Source organism: Equus caballus, chromosome 18 (assembly GCF_041296265.1).
Source record: "Equus caballus isolate H_3958 breed thoroughbred chromosome 18, TB-T2T, whole genome shotgun sequence".
In the NCBI taxonomy this organism is placed as follows: Eukaryota; Metazoa; Chordata; class Mammalia; order Perissodactyla; family Equidae; genus Equus; species Equus caballus.
Window position 1 is genome coordinate 43,065,897 of NC_091701.1, and position 20,732 is coordinate 43,086,628.

General features: G+C 36.7%; 1 protein-coding gene across 17 annotated transcripts in view; it reads left to right on the forward strand.

Annotated features, from left to right (window-relative positions):
* Positions 1-20,732, forward strand: part of SLC4A10 (solute carrier family 4 member 10) — a 275,630-nt gene that overhangs the window by 251,936 nt on the left and 2,962 nt on the right. For 8 of the 17 annotated variants that reach the window (XM_070241885.1, XM_070241890.1, XM_070241886.1 and 5 more), the window contains 5 exons: positions 3,960-4,133; positions 4,889-5,011; positions 13,210-13,277; positions 15,729-15,845; positions 16,681-16,719. In XM_070241885.1, the coding sequence (XP_070097986.1) occupies positions 3,960-4,133; positions 4,889-5,011; positions 13,210-13,277; positions 15,729-15,845; positions 16,681-16,693 (495 nt within the window). In that variant the 3' untranslated portion in view covers positions 16,694-16,719. The remainder of the gene's footprint in view (positions 1-3,959; positions 4,134-4,888; positions 5,012-13,209; positions 13,278-15,728; positions 15,846-16,680; positions 16,720-20,732) is intronic. The other 9 variants (XM_070241888.1, XM_070241894.1, XM_070241889.1 and 6 more) reach the window with 3 other exon arrangements.

A 20,732-nucleotide genomic window follows, 5' to 3' on the forward strand; every position in this document is an offset into this window, starting at 1 on the left:
ACTGTAGAGAGTTGAATAGCGTTCCCCCCAAATTCATGTCCACCTGGAATCTCAGTATGTGACCTTATTTGGAAACAGTCTTTGCAGATGTAATTAATTATGAATCTTAAGATGAACTCATCCTGGATTTCGGGTGAATCTTAAATTCAATCACTGGGGTCCTTATAAGAAGAGGAGAGGACACAGAGAAACACAGGGGAGAAGGCCACTGAAGATGGAGGCAGAAATTTGAGTTTTACTGCCACAAGCCAGGGAACGTCAGGAGCCACCAGGAGCTAGGAAGGCAGAGACGGTTTCCTCTCTAGGACCTTCAGAGGGAGCATGACCCTGTCAACACCTCGCTTTCAGACTTCTGGGCTCCACAACTGCCAGCACATAAATTTCTATTGTTTTAAGCCACCAGGTTGTGGTGATGTGTTATGGCAGATCTAGGAAACTAATACCGATTGCCACTTAAATTTGCCTTTGAATAATATTGTTTTATAACTTAACGTTATTGATCCAAACACTTAAATTTTCTTGAAAGGATACTAATTTTGAGGGTTATTTTTGTAAAGTATAGTTTATTCTTTGTTGATTAAAAGGAAAATATAAATTGCTCCTTCTTCTGTGACACAGCTAGACTCATTGCTGTTTAAAGACATTTAAAAAAAGTCACCTGACTGAGTATTAGGAATTTGTCAAATTGATATGTGTTAAGTGGAGCACAGGGTGTTGAATGGTGAGCTGAGTTTCCAGAATAGACTACAAGAAAAACTGAAATAGAGAAGTTTATTACACACAGGTCCTGGAGGAAGTACCTGGCACACCTTGAGGGGCCACATGGGGAGGTCAAGGCAGGGTGCAGACAGAGAGCAAGAGAAACAGGATGTGGGGCACATACATGACTTTGCGAGGGTCCATAGGTGGAGTGCTTTCGGGTTCCTAGGTTAAGGCTGGATTGGTCAATTCAAATCAAAAGTGTGGGGGTTTTGGTAAGCCCTTTGGGAGTCGTATGTAAGGGGCACACAGGGGAAGGCCCTGGAAGGCAGGCGAGACTGTTGATCACAAGGGCTGTTGGGGAAGTCACATCAGGGACTTACATGTCCTAGTGACTCTTCCGGCTACTGTCTAGGGCATGCACTTGCATGAGGGGCTAGTGTCAGTTTAAGGTCTCTGCAGGCCGCTTGGCCAAAGAAAATGAATTCCAAGGCATCAATACCATGGAGGAGCTTAGCTAAACTCTTGACACTGAGAGACAGGAGGCACAGGAACTCTTTTCCTGAATGAACAACTAACTAGCTTCTGACTTTGGTAGAAGGAAAAGCACTTAGCCCTCAGGAACAGTGCTGGATGTCAGAACTGAGGCAAAACTTCAGTGTGAAGTCACTGTGGGATCACTGAACATCCCAAGTAAATAGTGAGACTCTGTTCATCCTGACACTGTGTAAAATTAACTTGAGAGAGGGAGAATGTTGGGAAGTGTTATGCATTTAAATTTTACTCAAATTAGATTTAATTTGCTCATTTATAATTTCATGTATGAAAAGTCTATTTTGAAAAAATTGGTTTGGTAAGGCAGATAGGGAAGAGTACTGAAGAGGTTTCGTTTATTTGTTTTACTGCGATTTTTTTTTTTTTTTTGCCTTTGGCAAAAGTTCCATGAGTACTAATTTCATCTGTAAGTGAAAAGTATTTATTATTAGGCCCCAGGCTCACATAAATACAACAGCAGCAGTTTAAGAAACAAAGTAAAATCATTTTGATAGGTTTCAACAGATTTTCCCCCCAATTCCACTCACATGATTTTATACTCATGAGGTTTAGAACTAAACAAAAATGTCAAGTTTTAGAAATATTTGGGGTGTGAATCTTTCAAATGAAAATTGAGGAAAACATTATCAAAGGCGCATGAGAAAAATATGAGTTTTAAATAGCACAAATGAAACAGCAGGCAGGGTCTCACACTGAGGAACAGGGTTAGTGAAAATGTAAGTGAGCCCTGAGCTCGGGGTGTTGAAATTCCTATGTGGAATTTTGTGACTGACTGGGTGGGGAAATGGGATATTGATACTAGGACAAGATCAAAGCTGAAAGCAAATCTCAGAATACACTTATCGTGATTATCATTATTTGCGAAGTCATGATTAAACATGTGCTGAACGCCTGTAATTCAAAGAGCATGTTGATTTGTTACCCTACATGTTGGAAAAATTTATATGTTACCTGATTGTTTGACAATATTAAGAAACTTATTATCTAGGATTCTCACTGTGCAACATGGCAGAAAAAATAGATCACAGTGTTCTCATGAATGCTGTTTCTGTACTCAGATATATAACCACATCTATATTCATTCCAACACTTCAGGAATCCAAAGTAAAGCAAATGTGCCATTTAAACAATAACAATTGAAGCACCCACACACTGAAGTACACTTATGCAATAACATAGCTTCACAAATGGGGAAATGGTGGCTGGGAAAAATGAGTTCTATAGAAACTGAAACATTCAGTTATAAGCCAGAGGATTTTACTTTATTTCTTCCCTATTCCCACGTCCCCCATACTAAGTTTTATTTGTTTGTTTAATGACATGTGATTTTAAGAGGTATATAGGAGATAGAAATAAAAAGCCCTAATGAAATATTTGTGGACAGTATGGAGAAGGATGAACCAGAAGAGAATTCAGCATTTAGTACTCTGCAGAGAAGTTTTTCAATAACTGTTTTTGGAAGGTCTGAATGAATATGAATAAGTAAATGAACATCGGATGAACTAATCTACATAGGATTCTGCTTTAGATGACTGAGGGAAGAAAGGTCATGCCATGTACACAAAAGGAAAGATGGGTTTATGTTGAGTTTGGGATCCTTATTATATATACAAGCAAGTTTGGGTAAAACGGGATGTTTTGACCCTAACGTTTGATTCTATGGACATTTGTTTTTTGGCATACTAGAGTAATCTTGGAATATTTGATGAGAATTGCTTACAGTTTTAAAAAAAATTAGCTAAGAAATAGAATCTAATATTATTCTTTTGAAAATGCATAATAGATCATACTGTAGAAATGACATGAAAGAGAACTGACAGTGATTGAAACCCTCATTTTCTAAATAATCACTTCTTGTTGGAAACATTGAAATTGCAAAAATTGGCCTGAGAAAAATTAAACAAAATGATCCACATAAAATAAAACTAACATTTTTAGTTACAATTTTGTTAATAAGTAGAATGTGACTAAGGATTTAAGCTTTTTGTGAAAACTGTCACAAGAAATCTATAGTTAGATTAAACTGTAAAGTTTGAATTGAGAAAATTTGCTTTTCTTGATAAAAATGGCCTCGAAGTCAAAGCTATAACAGTAAGATTTTATAATCCAAAAATAATTGTGCTGTCTTTGTGGTAAAAGTTAAATAGAAATAACATTGATCCTGATGAAAATAATTTTAATAAAATACAATTGAAAATATATATCAATTGTTTGACAGTGCTGTATAGGAAATTGATCAAGAAATTGAGTTGAATTAACAAAGTTTGCTCTGAAAAATACTTTATTAAGAATAATTCATTTAGTTCAAATATTTATGGCTAAGATGTTTGTATTTGTAAAGACAGCATCAAAACCTTGTTGGGGATCAAAGTGGCAAGGCCAAAACAAGAGAGTCAAAATAAGGAGGTGAAAACATCCTCCTTAGCAGCTGGATATGGGTCGAGAGCTTAGGAGAGAGAAAGCTGAAGTAGACATCTAGGCCTGGGGGACTTTAGAAAGCATGTGAATTTGAAGCCATGGGTGTGGATGAGCTATTCCAGGAGAGAAAAGGACAGAGAAATACAGTTCAGGCAAATACAGGAAGAGATTGTGATGTGACAATGAAAAAGAAGATGATGATTATGTTTTGTCTCTCAAGGTGCTATTCTGCTTGTCCTACTTTTATTGTTGTATGTAAAAAGGAATTTAGTCTGTTTATCTTTTAGCTCTTTGATAGAATAAAGCTCTTCTGGATGCCGGCAAAACATCAACCAGATTTTATATATCTAAGGCATGTCCCACTTCGAAAAGTCCATCTCTTCACAGTTATTCAGATGAGTTGCCTTGGCCTTTTGTGGATAATAAAAGTTTCAAGAGCTGCCATTGTCTTTCCCATGATGGTATGCAACTTCTAAGTCAACTGTTTTTCCCTTCCTCTGATTTTCTGCCCTCTTTGGAAACACATGAACTGAAATTGGAAAACTAGAGTCATCTTGAAGAATTATGGGAAACCCTGGTATAAACTTTAGCCACCAAAACTAGTGACTAAGAAAGAGTTTGAGATTATATATGAATTTCAGTGATTTATATTAGTTTTGTCTCTATCATTCTGAGTATTGGTAGCCATTTGAATTAACTGAAGTTGAGTGGAAAAATGTAAACTTTCAAAATTTCACATTAAAGATATACTAGCAAATCTGAAAAGTTAGGGGATTTTTAGAATTAAATTTCATGAACTATTTCAGATAAATTTCAAATACTTCCAAAAATATAGTGAATTTGAATGACTATAAATAATTTTAAATATTATCAGCATAGATAAGAATGGTTTAATGTTTATTTAAAATAATGCAAACTATTAACTACATCTGTTTAAGGAAACAGTCAAATACATTTTGTAGTTTTTTAATAGCTTCTTTAAATAACCCCTATGATGGATAAAATCAGAGCCTTTATTCTAGGGATGTGGTAAGAAAAGGAAATGAAGGAAGCAAAAGTACAGAGAATATATTTCATACACGTATATCTTCAAATTACACTTTAATCTCAGCTCTAGCTGAAATTGACTTGTTTCTACCAAAAACACAAACAAACCAACCTACATCTCTCATTTTTGTTTTTTCCCTGTTTGAAACTATTTTATTATTTACTTCAGGTTTTAGCTCTGGTATTTGTAAGAAAGTTGATGGACTTTTTGTTTACCAAACGAGAACTCAGCTGGTTGGATGATTTAATGCCTGAGAGTAAGAAAAAGAAACTAGAAGATGCTGAAAAAGAAGTAAGTCAGAGCAAAATCAATATCTTATAAAGAAAAGAAAAAGGAATACTTGTACAGCAATAGCTTTTTGCAAAACTAAATTATTGTCTTTATCTTTAGATAGTGATTACTAACAACCACAGGTGGACTAGTTTGGAAGGTTAATGTTTAAAATCGTAAAGTTGAAACTTGAAGAGAGAGAGAGTACAAATCTACAAATCTTATATGAGGAAACCAAACCCTAATGAAATATGCTAATACTTTGTACTTCATTATCCTCAAAATTGCAAGGTTTATATTTCCGATTCTTCCCCGTGGATGGCAGAAACTTACTGATGTTTAACTGTTCCCAAATTATGGTCATGTAATGATTGCTTTTTGATTGAATATGTGAGAAGAAAAAAAAGAGATGTTATTACTGTTGGTATTTTTCTAGGGAACAAAATTTTAATCAAAAGATTCTAATTCTAATCACAAGATAAAATTAGTTATTCTTGAAATAGATGAAATGCTTAAAAGGAAAACATGTTGATCTGATTTGCTTTCAAAGTCATTTAAGATTGAGTAAATGTTGTTTGAGGAACTTTTGGGATTGAATTACTTTCATGAACTAATGATTTATCCTACTGTGTTTCATATGTTAAAACAATTTAAGTTTTATGGCATATTTAAAGTTCATGTGTAAGTCTGAGTCTATTTTGAAGGCTGATAATCATAATAATTTTTAAAGTATATAAAAATGACAAAGAGTATAAATGAAAAAAAATGACCAGCACATCATTTAGCAGAATGATTGAGCCGATAGATTATACAACGTAAGAACAAAATTTCCATGTGAGTAGAAATGAAGATGAAAGAGAATATTTGGTGAGAGTTTTCCATTATCCTTTCCATTGTTCCTTCTTGTACAAGGTGGTCACTTTCCTATCTACAGCATATTTTCTCAAACCATGGATATAGTCCTCCTTATCCATCATGTGAGCCTGTCTGGCATTCCGTTACTTTTCTGTCGTGTCCCATCACTGACAATGGATTCCCACATTTAGAGATTGATCATGATGATATATCTTAATTCTATATGAATATTTCAATTTTCCCAAATATTGGAGAAAGCATACTTAGAATCATACTTCTAGGAATATTAATATAACATTAAAGATATATTATACAATTATTATTATTATTTCTTTACTTTTCTGTTTGGTATAGTCTTATTTAAGTATGAAAGATCTTTTAAAATAATGTGTAAACTGGTATATTTTGATAGTCTCTATTTCTTTTTAGGGCTTTAGTAAAAGATTGCTCTTATCCTCAAATACTATTAAAAAAAATGTGACAGAATTTGGCATAAATTAAATGTAAATAAAATGGGCACCAGGATATAGATATTCTAAAGCCTTAAATTATCCATACTTGATGTAATTTAAATTATTCAGGTTGAAAATAATTTCCAAGATGGTTTAAAATCCAAAGAAGACAATTTTGAATACGAAATTCATTGACCATGAGCTTGCCCTCAGTCTTTCTGATAATGAAACTACTATTAAGTGTACTAAATCAGTTACTTAAAAATGTAATTTTGCTTTGATTTCCTGTCAAATGTCTTTACTACTTTTGTAGAAAAAAGCTAGCGACAGCCCCAGCCATATAATCATCCCTTCCACAGCATTTTCCTTAGGCCATATCCATACCATGGAACGTTCTTGCCCTTCTAGAACTTTGTAAAACGAAAAATATGTATATATATTATGCTTAATATTTTTCTCTTTTATCATGCAAAGAAAATTTCAAATTCTCCCTTTGTATGTCTGTGAGATAGGAGAGAACAAATTTGATAGTTATCATAAATTTATTAGAATCTGCCGTTATCATTGCCCAGAACCATCACATAGCTGCATATAGGTATGGTACTTATATGTATGTGTGCTATATATCCATTTTGGAGTTTATTAATCTCAGATAGGCAGGCACCCTATGTAATGAGCTTATAACCTTTTTATGTTATGGATCCACTGTACTCCAATGGTTATTTCCTGTTTCCTGATTATGAAGGTGAAGATTTTAGAAGTAATTAAATATTACTGAATTTCCTAGAACTCATGTTTTCTAAAAGGATAATAAAACAGATTAAAGATCTATTGAGGCAAATTTATAGCTCTATCCTTCAGATCTTGACTATGAGCAAAAGTAAGGGAAAATTCTTTGCAATACATTCATCAGGCAGATTTACAGACCCTTAAAAATCTCAAATAGATTAATATGGTGATACTTTCATGTGGTCCTCAGTACATGGAAGGAAACAAGAGAACCACTAATACAGTGAAGAAATAATCCATAATTGAACATTAAAATATAGCTCCGACCAATGCAAAAAGAGGTAATTCTCCATCTGACAGCTGGAGAGAGAAAAGAAAGTTTAAAGACGTTTACTTTCTAATTAGGAATTAGTATTAAAAGAGTATGATCAGTATAGAGAGCAGGAGGATTAAAGAAGAATTACTCTAAAACTTCAATTCTGGTTGATTTTCTACTTGGTCACCCAGATCTCTGTATTTCATTTTCTTGAGGTTATGGACTTCACTGAAGGATGTAATCTTCTTACTGTAGCATCTTATATCAAGGCCCAGTCTTCAAAGAAATTATACATTAAGGTGGTAAATGGACAAGTTCTCCAGAAATGTTGCATTTCTGCAATTACTCACATTAATTGAGTAACTTTGTGATCTGGAAAGATGGTAAATAGCAGAAATGTCTCAGCTCCCTGAGACTTGAATTTAAAGTAGGCTCACCTCTTGTCCTTTTGATGATAGTTACAAGCTTGTACCTTTATCCTCCAGGATTTTACTATCAGTAGCCCACTTCTGGTCTCATGGCATTGAGAAAACATTAGTTTGACCTTAAAATTCAATAATGAGTTAAGCAGAATAAATAGCTACACAGGCCAGTCCAAGGTCGCAGAGCTTCTGTTCCAAATTTTCATGTACTTCATGCATATGCATACGCATATGCTTCAGTTTTTAGAAAGAAAGGATTATAATCAGGATAGAAATGAATATTGGAACCCTGACATTTTGCACATTGCTCTGTGTAAAGGGAAGACTGCAGAATCAAATTCTGAATGTCCAAATGTGCTCAGAGTACCAACATGCCTTCCTTCTCACTTAAATATTCTCTAGGACATTATACACATTTGACAAAAGGGCTGCTGTTAAAAGCAGAAAGCCCCAGCAGAATGTTTGCTCCTGGGTAGGGGAGAAGGAGGTTAATGTTAGATAAGTCCTGGAAATTCAACTATGGGCAATGATCATGATATTGACACCTCTTGGTTTATGGGAGCTTCACCCTAGCATTCATGGTATAGGAAAAAAGAAAAAGGGAGCAAGTGGGACTTGTGATCTGTGTGAAGCAGAATCATCAGCAAGGCCAAGAAGATGCAAAAGCAATCTAAAAACAAGTGCAATTAAACAAATTACAGAACATGTCTCACTGCTAAGAAAGAGCAGAACTGGTTGTGGATTTGGGAAGCATGGCTTCATTATTATATAGGCAAATGTTATTTCTAACTGAACCTTAGGTTGAGGTAAGCATATTCTTCTTCTTCAAGTGGTGGTTTTCAAAGCGTAGTCCCAGGACCACTGCTGCATCAGCCAGTGCCTGGCCACTTATTACAAACACAAATCCTTGGACTCTACTCCAGACCTATTGAATCAAAACTCTGGGGATCAGGCCAGAAATCTGTGTTAACAAGACCTCCAGCTGATTCTGACGCATGCTAAAATTTGAGAGAAGACCTTTCCTAAAACCACAGAATCTGTATCTCCAGAATATAATTTTCTAAATCCAAGGTTACTCTGTCAGAATTTTTGTATTTTATAAAAATTTAGATAAGTCACTTAGAGACACTGAATCAAATATTCTGATGGAAAACATATGTTGCACCCATCTGTTTATATGAATTCTATATGGACTAGCCCTCTTCCTCATTTTTCCTCTCAGCTTTCATTGTTAAGTGAGTAGTTTTATGTATTGGCTCTTCTATCTATTGAACAGTCTAAGAAGTACTTATAAATATAACATTTTATGGGTTTCAAAGGATTTTTTTGTTTTTTGGTGGGTTAATTTTTTGGTGAGGAAGATTGGCCCTGAGTTAATATCTGTGCCAGTCTTCCTCTATTTGGTATGTGCAACACCGCCTCAGCAGGGCTTGATGAGCCATGTGTACGTCTGCACCCGGGATCTGAATGCATCAACCCTGGGCCGCCAAAGTGGAGCATGCAAACGTAACCACTATGCCACTGGGCCAGCCCCTCGAAGTATTTTTAACATATATATGTAATGCTTGCAGCAATATCTATTCTATTTGTAATCACAGAAGGAAATGATCAGACTTCTTATGTTCTGTAGGTCTTGTTTTCCTCTTGGATAAAATAAAGGGGTTAACATGATTTCTGAAGTCCCTTCCGTTTCTTAAGATCTCTGAATTCTAAAATTCCTAAATATTTTCTCTAATATTCTAAGATCTCTGTGAACATTGGCTCTCTGCTGTTGTACTGTGAGCTATTTGAGCTCCTACATAGATGCAGACTTTCCCTGAGAAATGGATACAGTAACAGATGCTACCTATGTCAGTAAAAGTAGAGCATTTGTTAGGTGTCATGATATATGAATCGTATTTTTTATCCTGTCACAAAATATAATTCAGATTCATGATGTAATTTTGATGAATAACAACCTATTCAGCAAAGCACACCACAATTCGACTCCCATTTTATTTTCCGCTTCTACTCAGCATAGGCCTTTGGCTCCAGCCAGGCTAGTTGTTCATTGTCATGCAAACACATCTTATTTATTCCCACCTTTTATCTTTGGCCCACATTGTATCTTCCTGCCTGGAGTTTCGTCCTTTCTACAACCAAGCAAGACTGGCTCACATACCACTTCCTCTACTCCTGTACTTTTTACGATGATCCTTCTTATTCTCTGAGAGTAGGGTTTATATTTTCCTTTTTATTGTTGTATTCAAAGTAACTAGCAGACTTCCTGTCGTGTAGATCTTGCTTAATACATGTTTGTTGAATGGATTCATGGTAGCTCCCGGATTATTCTTGTTATTCTGTGTGCTTAGCACATAATTCATGCTCAGTAAATGTTTGACTGCTGTTGAGTGGATTAGTTTTTTTTAAGCCTCAATTTTCCTGGATATAGCATTATATTATTCTTTTGGATATATTATTCTTTTACTGGATATAGCATTAACTATCTTTTGCTTCTTTCATATCTGAAAAATGCTTTGACTATCTTAAATAAAAGATGGCATTTAAATCACAGTATGAATATTCCTCTAGTCAACTTGGCAAGACCCCTCATATGTTCTTGAGTAAACTTTAATCATCATCCTTTTAACATCTTCCCCATCTTGTAGAACTCAGCATATTTTTGATGAACCCAATGTAAATGAAGTGCGGAATGTGACCCATTTTCAGGTACTTCTGACTTACAAAGTGATGGATACCCACTTAGCTTTATACTCTGTCTGTCTCTCTGTTTCTATACGGTTGAGATAAACTATGTTGTGATTGTCGTGACGGCTAGGTCCTGATTTGACTGCTGCTCCCAAGAGACTCTCAATTTTTGGCTTCCTCACGGTGCTGCCTGGGATGCAGCCGGCCCTCCATCCCCAAGCTCCGGGGCCCACCCAGCTTCCTTCTGGCACTGAAGGCAGCGGCTGCTCTGCCACCCTTCTCTTCAGATAAGCATGGCTTGGAAATGCTATCTTTAGAGGTGATGAGTTTTTGTTTGGATAGAATTATGACTAGTATAAAGCCCACACATGCTAACAAGCCACAGAGTGCAAAATAATTATTGAAAGCAATTTGAAAGAAAAGTGGAAAATCATCTGAGGAAAAAACAAAATTGTTCCCAAAGCTTTGGTCCAATTTTTTACTGTTAGATTGAACCTTGAGCCTTAGCTTTCTGCTGCCCAGTCGCTTAAGCACTGATGGCCCTGTTCTTCTCTTCCAATTTTTTGAATTTTACTCTATTAAACCTTTCTACCTGGCTTCTTGCCATTTTATTCTCAGTTGATCAGAAAACATACTATATACCAAGCTTACCTTTCAGGGGACAACCAAGGAAAGAATTGCATTTTGCTTGTGTCTTGGTTTTATTTAAATAGTGTTTGGGATCACTAAATTTCTTCTCTTTATGTCTCTCCATGTGCATTAAGGTAACCTTTTCTATAAAAAACAGTAACCTTTTCTACCTGAAAGGATGCATATGCTCTGCCCATGACCTCAATCATGTGCATATAAGTTAATGTGACATATGTATTATGTTCCATATATAGTGACTAACGCACTTGCAAGGCATGCCTCCTCTAGGCTGCAGATTAGCTCTGCTCTAATGCGTAAGTGTTAATTCCAAACCAAGGTACTGTCTACTCACCTTAAATTAATTCTAATAGTACTGCCAAATGACAAAGGGACTAAGCATAGACAAGTAATAAGTGTGTCTGATGGGTCTTAAAAGAAAAATTTTCCTTGAAGAACAACACAGTAAGAGAATAGAATTAATTTCCATCATACTAAGGGGTAACAGACACATGTCATTAGTACTGCAGAGTCTAAATGTAACATAGGGTTTTGGGGGGGGGGGGGAGGGACTTATAAGCAGAGAAGTAGCAGAGCTCATGGAGTCCCCTAGCCTCTCCATTATTCCACAGCATAGGCTGAGTATAGATTTTCTCTATGCAGCATGGCCAAGGTCCCAGCAGACAGGAGCCTGCCTTGGTTAGCTAAATAGATGTGTACAGAGAACATTGCAAGAGTGAGAATGATACCTGCCCCTACATTGTATTATGTATTTATAAGTTAGCTGAAGAGACTCTAGAGGACAGTTTCTTTAAATAGCAAGAAATACATCAAGGGCTCTTCAGACTAGGCAGCACATAAGTTGAGGGCCAAGATCTGCATACTGAAGACCCCCGGAACAGCCTTGCATGCCAGGAATGATGACATGAGCCAAAGGTCATGTCTTTCTGGAAGGTGATTTAGACCAGTCAAGCTATCTCTCTGCTAATGTACTAAAAAAGGGACAGCGATGAGCCTCCAGGACCATCCCTGTTTTCACTCCTCAGTTCCCATTTGGTCAGGGGGTCGCCTAGCTCTTCATCTGTACACATCTTAAAATTCCATTTCTGGAGTTAGAGCCAATAATTCTAACATTTTTAAATGGCCCCAGATAGTTCTCTGAACTTGAGCAATGCTAATTGACCCATTTGATAATAAATGCATCAAGTAGGAGCTATAATCTATAGATAATTAAATTTCTTTTTTGGTACATGGACAAAGATTGATGTTAAAATTATTGAAAACTAAACCAGGACAATTCAACATGGTAGGATAAGATTATCTTCATCCCAAAGATATCGTCTTAAAATGTTATATATGAAGAAATGAATATATGAAGCATTTCCACCCTCTGGGGAAGAGTGGAATATTGTCATTGTAAGAATGAATCAGAGATGTAAAACAAAAGTCTAGGATGCATCTAAGTGGAAAAGCACACCTGTGTTTCAGTCCACTCAGAAACATACCTTTTACTTTCTCTTTCCAAGTCGCTAGAGCAGGGGTTCTCAAAGTGTGGTCCTCAGACCAGCATTATCAGCATCAACTGGAAACTTGTTAGAAATGTAAATTCTTGAGCCCTATTCTAGACCTGCTGAATCAGGTACTCTGGAGGTGGGGTCCAGCAATCCATATTTTTAACAAGCCTTCCAGATGATTCTGATGTAAACTAAAGTTTTAGAACCACTGCTCTAAATACATTCTTCATCTCCTTCTGATAGAGCATTCTGGAAATGTAATTTCAACTTTGTAACAACGAACTGATTACATTAACTATGCTTTTGTTCTCATAAAATTTAGATTAATTTTTTAAAAAAAAATCTGCTTGGAAATGAACGATGTTTTACATTGCGTGACATGAAGGAGATTGTTGTTGGCATTTAAATTACTTTGTGGGATGAGACTCTCATTAATTACTTATGTTCTTGGTAGCTGATGCTTTATTGAAAGGACCTGTGCTAGCATTAATAAATGCAAACAAAGTGGAAGGTTCTGAGGTTAATGAGATAGTGAAACATTAATCTGTGTTTCTTCTTTAATGTAAAATGGAGACTCATCAGGTTCACTTCATATGTTTTACATTTGTCTTTCCAGGAGGAGCAAAGTATGTTAGCTATGGAAGATGAGGGCACAGTACAACTCCCATTGGAAGGGCACTATAGGTAAGATATAAATGTAAAAACACGCCAAGTTGAGGAATGGAATGTATTATTATATGCTCTACTGAAGAATTTCGTACTGTGTGGATTCCTAGAGAAGTTTGTTGAAGTTGTGCTAGAGCAGAAGGAACGGAGACTAGGGATTCGATTACCCTCTCCCACTACCAAGTTCTGCCGCTAAGAGCTGTGTGACTATGGCCAAGTAGCATAAAATGCAGAGGTGCAGGGAGCTGTTAACTGAAGTCTTTTCTCCTCATATTTTATAATGAATATGAAAACTTTCTTTCATATCCTCTGAAAGTAGCCCCTGAAGACAGGTCGCAATTCAATTCTGGGATAAATGAGCTAGGTATTCACTAAATTGATCACAGATAAATGCTTGAACTCTGGGAATTTACCCCTTAAAAAAGGCACTTCCAAAGAGGTACTCTATTTCCTGAGTTGAAGGAATCAGTTATACCAGTCACTTTAGGAAATGTTTACGAAACTCTTCAAAATATGCTAATCTTCTTTATGCACAAAGACATAGCAAAAGAAAGCAAACTCCTGTAAGTTATAATATAAATTGTTGAAAGTATTTTCCCAAAAACTATATGTATGGTCTCAAAGTGGGATAATTTAAGTCCATCTCAGTAAAAAAGCAGAGAAGACTTTTCTCTGAGGAGAGAATTTGTCGTAGTGTTAATAAAATAGGAGAGAATCCTCTGGATCTCTTCATGGTCTGACTTTAAAATCATATTTCCTAGATTTTAAAAATATAATTATCTAACACTTAAGAGTGAACACAAGTATAGAAGCTGTTTTTCTTCCTTTTTTCCACAATGTTTATATTTTAAAATCCTATTGATTATATAGTTGAATCAGCATATTCCTAAGTGTATTTTGTAGAAACCAAGTCTCATTTTGTAGCCCTCTCAAAGGATTCTGTGGTTAAAGAAGTTTGGAAAACATTCCATACTGCATTCTAGTTTGGAGATTCACATATCACATGGCATATTAGAGAATCTAAGTAGTATTGCAGTAAAAAAAAAGTTTAATTTTGTTTAGCATTTTCTAAACTCTCTTTTGCTCGCAAGACTCTTCATCATATAATATTATGAAAAACTTGTATTTCACATGCTAATCTTTTGGGAGTTATTTGATCTCATGCTTCCAGTTCTCAAGGGCTGGATGGACTAGAGGAATTAAAGAACACGTGCCAAGATTGGGCAAGGGAGGGAACATGTGGGACCCAGGGTTTCGCTCCAGAGTCTTAGTGTTCCTCTTAAAAGTTGGATTTGTTGCACCAGTGAGGGTCATATGAGGTCAGCCTGGGATTTCTGTAGAACACAATTTTTTTTTTACAGCAGAGTATCTTTCCTATATGTAATAAGAATAATGTTTAATGAAACTTTCTTTGATTTGGCCTATGATTTATCTCTGCTACCATTTGGTTATGTTTCTAGCCCTGGGAATTTGGAGCAATCTGAATGTCACCTGTAATCAGTGCCATTTTAAAATGTAAAAACAGCACCCAACATAGTACAGGTGCAGATATTACAGGCTCCCCCAGCCATTTGGAAAGACCTCTGCCAAATACACAGGCTGCATTCATTTATCCAACAAATATTTATTGATTGGGTGCTAAGTGCCAGACTCTGTCTAGGTCTTGGGTGAACAGCATGGACAAATGGTCAAGAATCCTTGTCCTCATGAAGCTCATATTCAAGTAGACTGGAGGTAGGGGAAGACATAAGATAAACAAATGAACAAGTAATATAGTATAGTATTTCAGATGGTCAAAAGTACAATAAAAACAAAAGCAAAAAATAAGGATAAGAGTGCTATCAGGGGATGGAATTAGAAATTTTAAATAGAGTGGTCAGTGAAGGCCTGTCTGTGTTGGTGATATTTGAACAAAGGAGGGAAAGGTTTGTACCATGTGAAGGAACATTACAGCACAAGGCCTGGAGGCAGCAGCAAGCCTATAGTGTTCTAGAATAGTCAGAGGGCGATTGCATGTGGCTGGAGAGGAAACAGCCAGAGGTGTAATGGTAGGAGAAGAAGTTGGAGGGTGGGGGTGAGGTCAGAGCCTTATAGTCCATCTACTTGGCTTTGACTCTGAGTGAGTGGGAGCCACTGCAGAGTCTGAGCAGAGGAGTGAAGTGCTCTGCTGAGCTATAAATGTTAGGGGCCAGAGGCTAAGAATGACCATGCAGACCCTAAGCACTGTAATTTGAAATGAGTTAGGAAAACTGTAGCCAAAACTAATTCCATATAACTAGAATCTTTCGTTTAAAGTTTTGTTTTTCACATTTTTTTAATAATTGAGAGAACTATTCAAATTTTCAATTTTTAATTGTCAAAAATTCTATGCAAAGGCATAAGACTGTCCTATATTTAGTTTCTATCACTAGATAACTGCAGTTACTTATTTAATGTTTATTATTTCATTTTGGGTAAACTCCTATCTAGAGATGATCCATCTGTGATCAATATTTCTGATGAAATGTCAAAGACTGCCTTGTGGAGGAATCTTCTGATTACTGCCGATAACTCAAAAGATAAGGAGTCAAGCTTTCCTTCTAAAAGGTTTGAACTCTAAAATAACATGAACTTATACTAATCCCAGTCGTTTTATGACGTAAATCCATTAGTGAAAGAATAGTATTAGTTTCCATCGAATTTAAATCTAAAATATTTCAGAAGATTCTTTTAAAAAGTGTGTAGAAATTGTAATTATCACATTTGTTTGTTTTTCAACATCTCTCTTTCAAATTAAAAGCTCTCTCCAAAACTATGACAGTGGGGGGTAAAAGGTGCTATAAATGAGTCTCAATGCATGCCATTTTTGGACATTGCTTTTGGTCTACTCTTTTGCGGTAGGATTTTACTGTATCCTCTCATCACCACTGCCCAGGACCCCTTAGACATCTGACCACATGTTGCACTCCCCCATTGTCCTGTTTTAAACCCATATGGCACATGCAATGGTGATTTTGTATTTAGTATATTTCCAGTCCCGTATTCCAACCTCCTAAAAATCTTCCCTAACCTCTTTACCCCAGAACTTTCCACTCCAGAAAGTTCTATCCATTCTTACTTCTCTGTGTGTAAACATTACAAACGACTTTTGTAGTTGTGGGTGAATGTTTTAAAATGCATGCTGGGGGGAAGAGTGTCCTTAAATATCAAATCATCGCAGGATTTCCACCTGAATTTTCCAGAATTTATAAATAAGAGTTTAAACTATCCAGTCTTCTTAGATGCTGAGCTGAAGAAAAATCTCTATGTTATGCTAATATCTCTTCTTATTAAAAGAGTGATTGAGGGATTTGGGACAGTGTTTAATAATTAAGTTCCTTTATTTTCATGACCTTAAATTAACATTTTCTACTTAATTTTTATATTACATTTTTGTTATAAGCTCCCCTTCCTAATCACTCTAGAAGCTGATTCCCCGAAGGTAAGACCCTCTCCCTCAAAGCTATTTCTTGGTTGCATTTCCTTATGTTAAATGGTGTCTTCTAGAAACCTGGTCAGCCTATGTTCTGTGTGAGTTTTGGGGAGGCAAAAGGCATGGAGAGTCTCGGGCTTAGATCCAGTATCAGACCGTTGATGGTGTTCCCATAACTACTCAGCTCTTTAAGAGAATTTGGAACTCGAGTAAACTTTTTCCCCTACATGACTTATGCAAATGCATCGTATATAAATCAACAAGTCTCACAGACCTGTATTTAGTAATGGCATCAAATTTCTATACTGGAAAAAGAAAATTTATCCCTATAATTAAGAAATTGCAAACCTATGAGCTTCCATTTATGCACCACCATGCTTCCAAACCTGCAAGCTTTATCTGGCTTCATGCAAACTATTTGGAAACATGGCTAGAGAAAGAGGCTACATTAGATTTAGAGACTATATCTTTTGTTGCTGGTTTTTGTCACCCCAAAATTGCATGCTGCTTCAGTGTCTTCTCTATCCCAAACAGCATAAACAAGACAAACAGTGGATGTGCAGAAGTCTTCACCCCAGAAGAGCTGGGGATTAGTCACACTTCTCTCTCTCTCAGCAATTTACTCCAAGAGCAGTTAACATAAGTCACTCAGTAGGCTCTCTCAAAGACTTTTGGTTGATGTTTGTTGTCTTTAAAATCTTCATGTACTTTTTGCTTGGCTTGAGCAGAAGGATTATTTTATTCTAAACACTGCTTTATCTTCCTCTCCCAAAGATCCCTGCTATAGTCTTATAGAGTCATGCTCATAGTCATTCTGTTTTGCTAGAAGTCTTGGAAGAAAATCAGAGTTATGAGAAGTATTTTCACAAACTCATTGAAATATGTGCTTATAGACCCTTTCACATTAAAAAATATGGCATTTCTATGATTTTTTTTTTAAATGAGAACTCCAGGTCTATGGGTCAAAATAAAATGCCAGCCATGGGAAATATATGGAGAATTTGAGACAGTCAAACTTGTGGATTGCTTTTCTTCCTGTACTGTATAGATCCATAATCCAAAGTCTTTCTCTATTTTTCTTTGGTTCAAGCAAAAGTTTATATGTCATGATATTTTAGGTATTCCTTAAACAGTAAAGTCAAGTGATGCTTTTCACCGGAAAAACCTAGTTGTTTTGAAAATACTTGTCTAGATGACTTCAGACAGTAGATTAACTCTAGTGAACAATGTAATGTGCTTTAAGCAGGTCCAATTTTAAACAGACTATCCTTTATATTTTGATATAACCACTTGTTTCATATTCTTTGAACATATGTTCCCACTAACATGAGGTTCAAAGTATTGTGGAATGAAACTTTACCCAGCTTTCTTTACCTTTAGATGTGATAAAATCTGTAGATTTCTATGTGAAAAATATCTCTTGGTTAGTGGTTAATGTCTTTCATCTTCATAACAGTAGAAATTATCAGGAAGAGTGTGACTTCCAGAAATTCTAAAACCAACACTAGTAACAGAAATACCCTCCCAAAGCCACTGATATCTCTTGGTATCTTTTGAAGGCATTGAAGTATGATGACCAGGAACTGTAAAAATTTCATCCCTGCTAGAGTGTCTGTTGGTAAAAAAAAAAAAAAAAAAAAAAAAAAAAAGGCCTAAAGACCAGGTTACCAGGGTCTCTATCTCTTGAGACCTAAGATGGCTTCTGTGCAGTCTCGACACCCCCAACCCCTAGTTGGTTCCACCCTATCCCTTGCTATAGGCCCTTCTCTGATAGGCTACATGCCTTTCAGAGAAGCTTAGATTTCTTAGTGGAGTTTGGAGTAGCAGTTATATTTTCTCCATTATTTCATTCTCTTTTTGTTGTCAAAAATATTTTATCCAGTTTAACAGAAAGGAGGATCTAAGAACTAACTGCAAATTCTGCCACATCTGTAGGATGTCTAATTTGATCCTAGTTTAGCAGTGCTATGCATACATATGACAGGCTCCTCGGCAGCTTATTGAATGGACTGGTGGAAACAGAGCTCTTTAAAAAACCACATTACATCAGAATAGGTGAGCAACTGCTATGTTTTATAAAACTGACACCCAGGCTCAACAGTTCTTGGGAAGGTATCTGGCAACGTTAGGAAAAGCAGCACTTGATTTTGCCCTGGTGGCAGAGGCTAGACTCTGGGACCACCTTCCCGGCTCCCTTCTGTTACCCCACTCCCATCACCTTCTTCTACCCTGGATTCTCCTTTGCTCTGATTTCCTAAGCTTAGGCCTCTCCTAACTGCTTGGTAAATGTTGTTCATAACAACTATTTTGGTGTCATTTAAAAATAGCAGTTTCATAGATTGCCTGGCAGCATGAAGGTAGGGCTCACGTTTTCTTCTCTCTTGAAATATCACTTCCTTGTATTCTCAGTTGTAACTCCTTGAGGACAGGGACACTGTCTCATCCATCTTGTATTCCTTGGTCTTTGCAGAGTACCTGGAATATAATAGATATGCAATATATATTTATTACAATAGCACATAATAGATATGATATACTTTTAATAAATAGAATGTATTTTTTACAATGAAAGTTTAGAATTGATTGGTGTCCTAAAAGGTGAATGTAACATGGAATAAAGCGAGAGTAGTAATAGAGAAAGAAGATTCAAGTCGATAATATTTTTCATAGAAGCCTTGAGCTGGTTATAAAATTTATGCTTTGTAGTTTGCTGAAATCTAATCTGACACCCAAACTGCTGGTTTTAAAGAGGAAAAAAAAAAAAGCCAGTCTTTTCATCAGTTATTGTTTTGTAACCAAACCACCACTATGACCAAAGCAGGACATCATGAGGAATCACATCTGTGAATCAAATCAACATTCTGAATCTCTTTTTTCACTGCTTAGTGATGAATAGTGCCGCCGGGAATTGGCTCATTTATCAAAAGAGCCAATCGTGCATAGCAGAGCATTGTGCACACAGGAATTGTGCACGTGTGGAGACCCATATAACCCTGTCCCCACAGTCTCCTACAGATAGGGTCTGTTATTCCGTCTTTCAAAAGATAGAGTTCACTGGAGTTGGGAATACCAATCTCAGAATCCTGGCATTTGAGTTACAAGAGAACTTAGGGGCCATCTAACTCAAAACTAATTCACAGATGAGGAAGCCAAGTCCCCAAGAGACTAAACAACTAGCCCAGGGTCATACAGCTCATTCTTAGCTTCTGGGAGCTGAGCATGATCTTCCGACTCCAAGCCCAGGCCTTCCTCCACTGCCCCATGCTGCCCTTTTTCATTGGCTTTATTTGGCAGAAGAGACTGGGAGCCAGGTAGAGCCCAAGAAAAAGTTAATTTAGAAAGTAGGGTAGCAGACACTTGTCATATGAAAGGAACTTAAAGTAGAAAAAAGTGAGTCATGCAGATAGAGGAGTTAAAAATACAGAGTTAAGGCTCTCAACACATCATGTGCACACTGTCATCTCTTCTCATGGAAGGAAAAAAGAAAAGGGAAAAAAGTTGCTTTGCTCTGACCTGTAAGTAGTGTGTGCTGAGAAGTGTGGCAGGCAGAAACCCGGGTGCCATAGACGCTCGCTCACACCAGCGCTCAGCGCTGGCAGCGTGCCACAGATGGCAGAAGCTCCAGCACTTCTTACCTGATGGTGCCGGGTGGTGGTGACAACTGAGAAGGGCTGTTTCTAGTTTGAATTGGAGGAAAAACAATTTAAAAAACACACTCTTAGAATGTGTCTAAGTTGTTGACCACTAAGAAAGCTGCACAGGAGGCCCCATAGTAAAAAGGGGTTTTTAACTGTCACTTTATTACTTGGAGAAGAGTTATAAAACCAAGGATTTCCCCACCATCAACTATTTTATAAATTTATATTAAGGGCTGCAGCTAACAGTAAAAATGTATGGGTTCTTCCAGCTCAGGGCCTCAGAGGCTGGCTAGGGGTTGCCCTTCGTGTCACCAGCAGGGAAGGACACGGAGAGGCCTCCCATGCGGGGGGCTTCGCGCTGAGCTGGAAGTAGTCGGGGAGTGA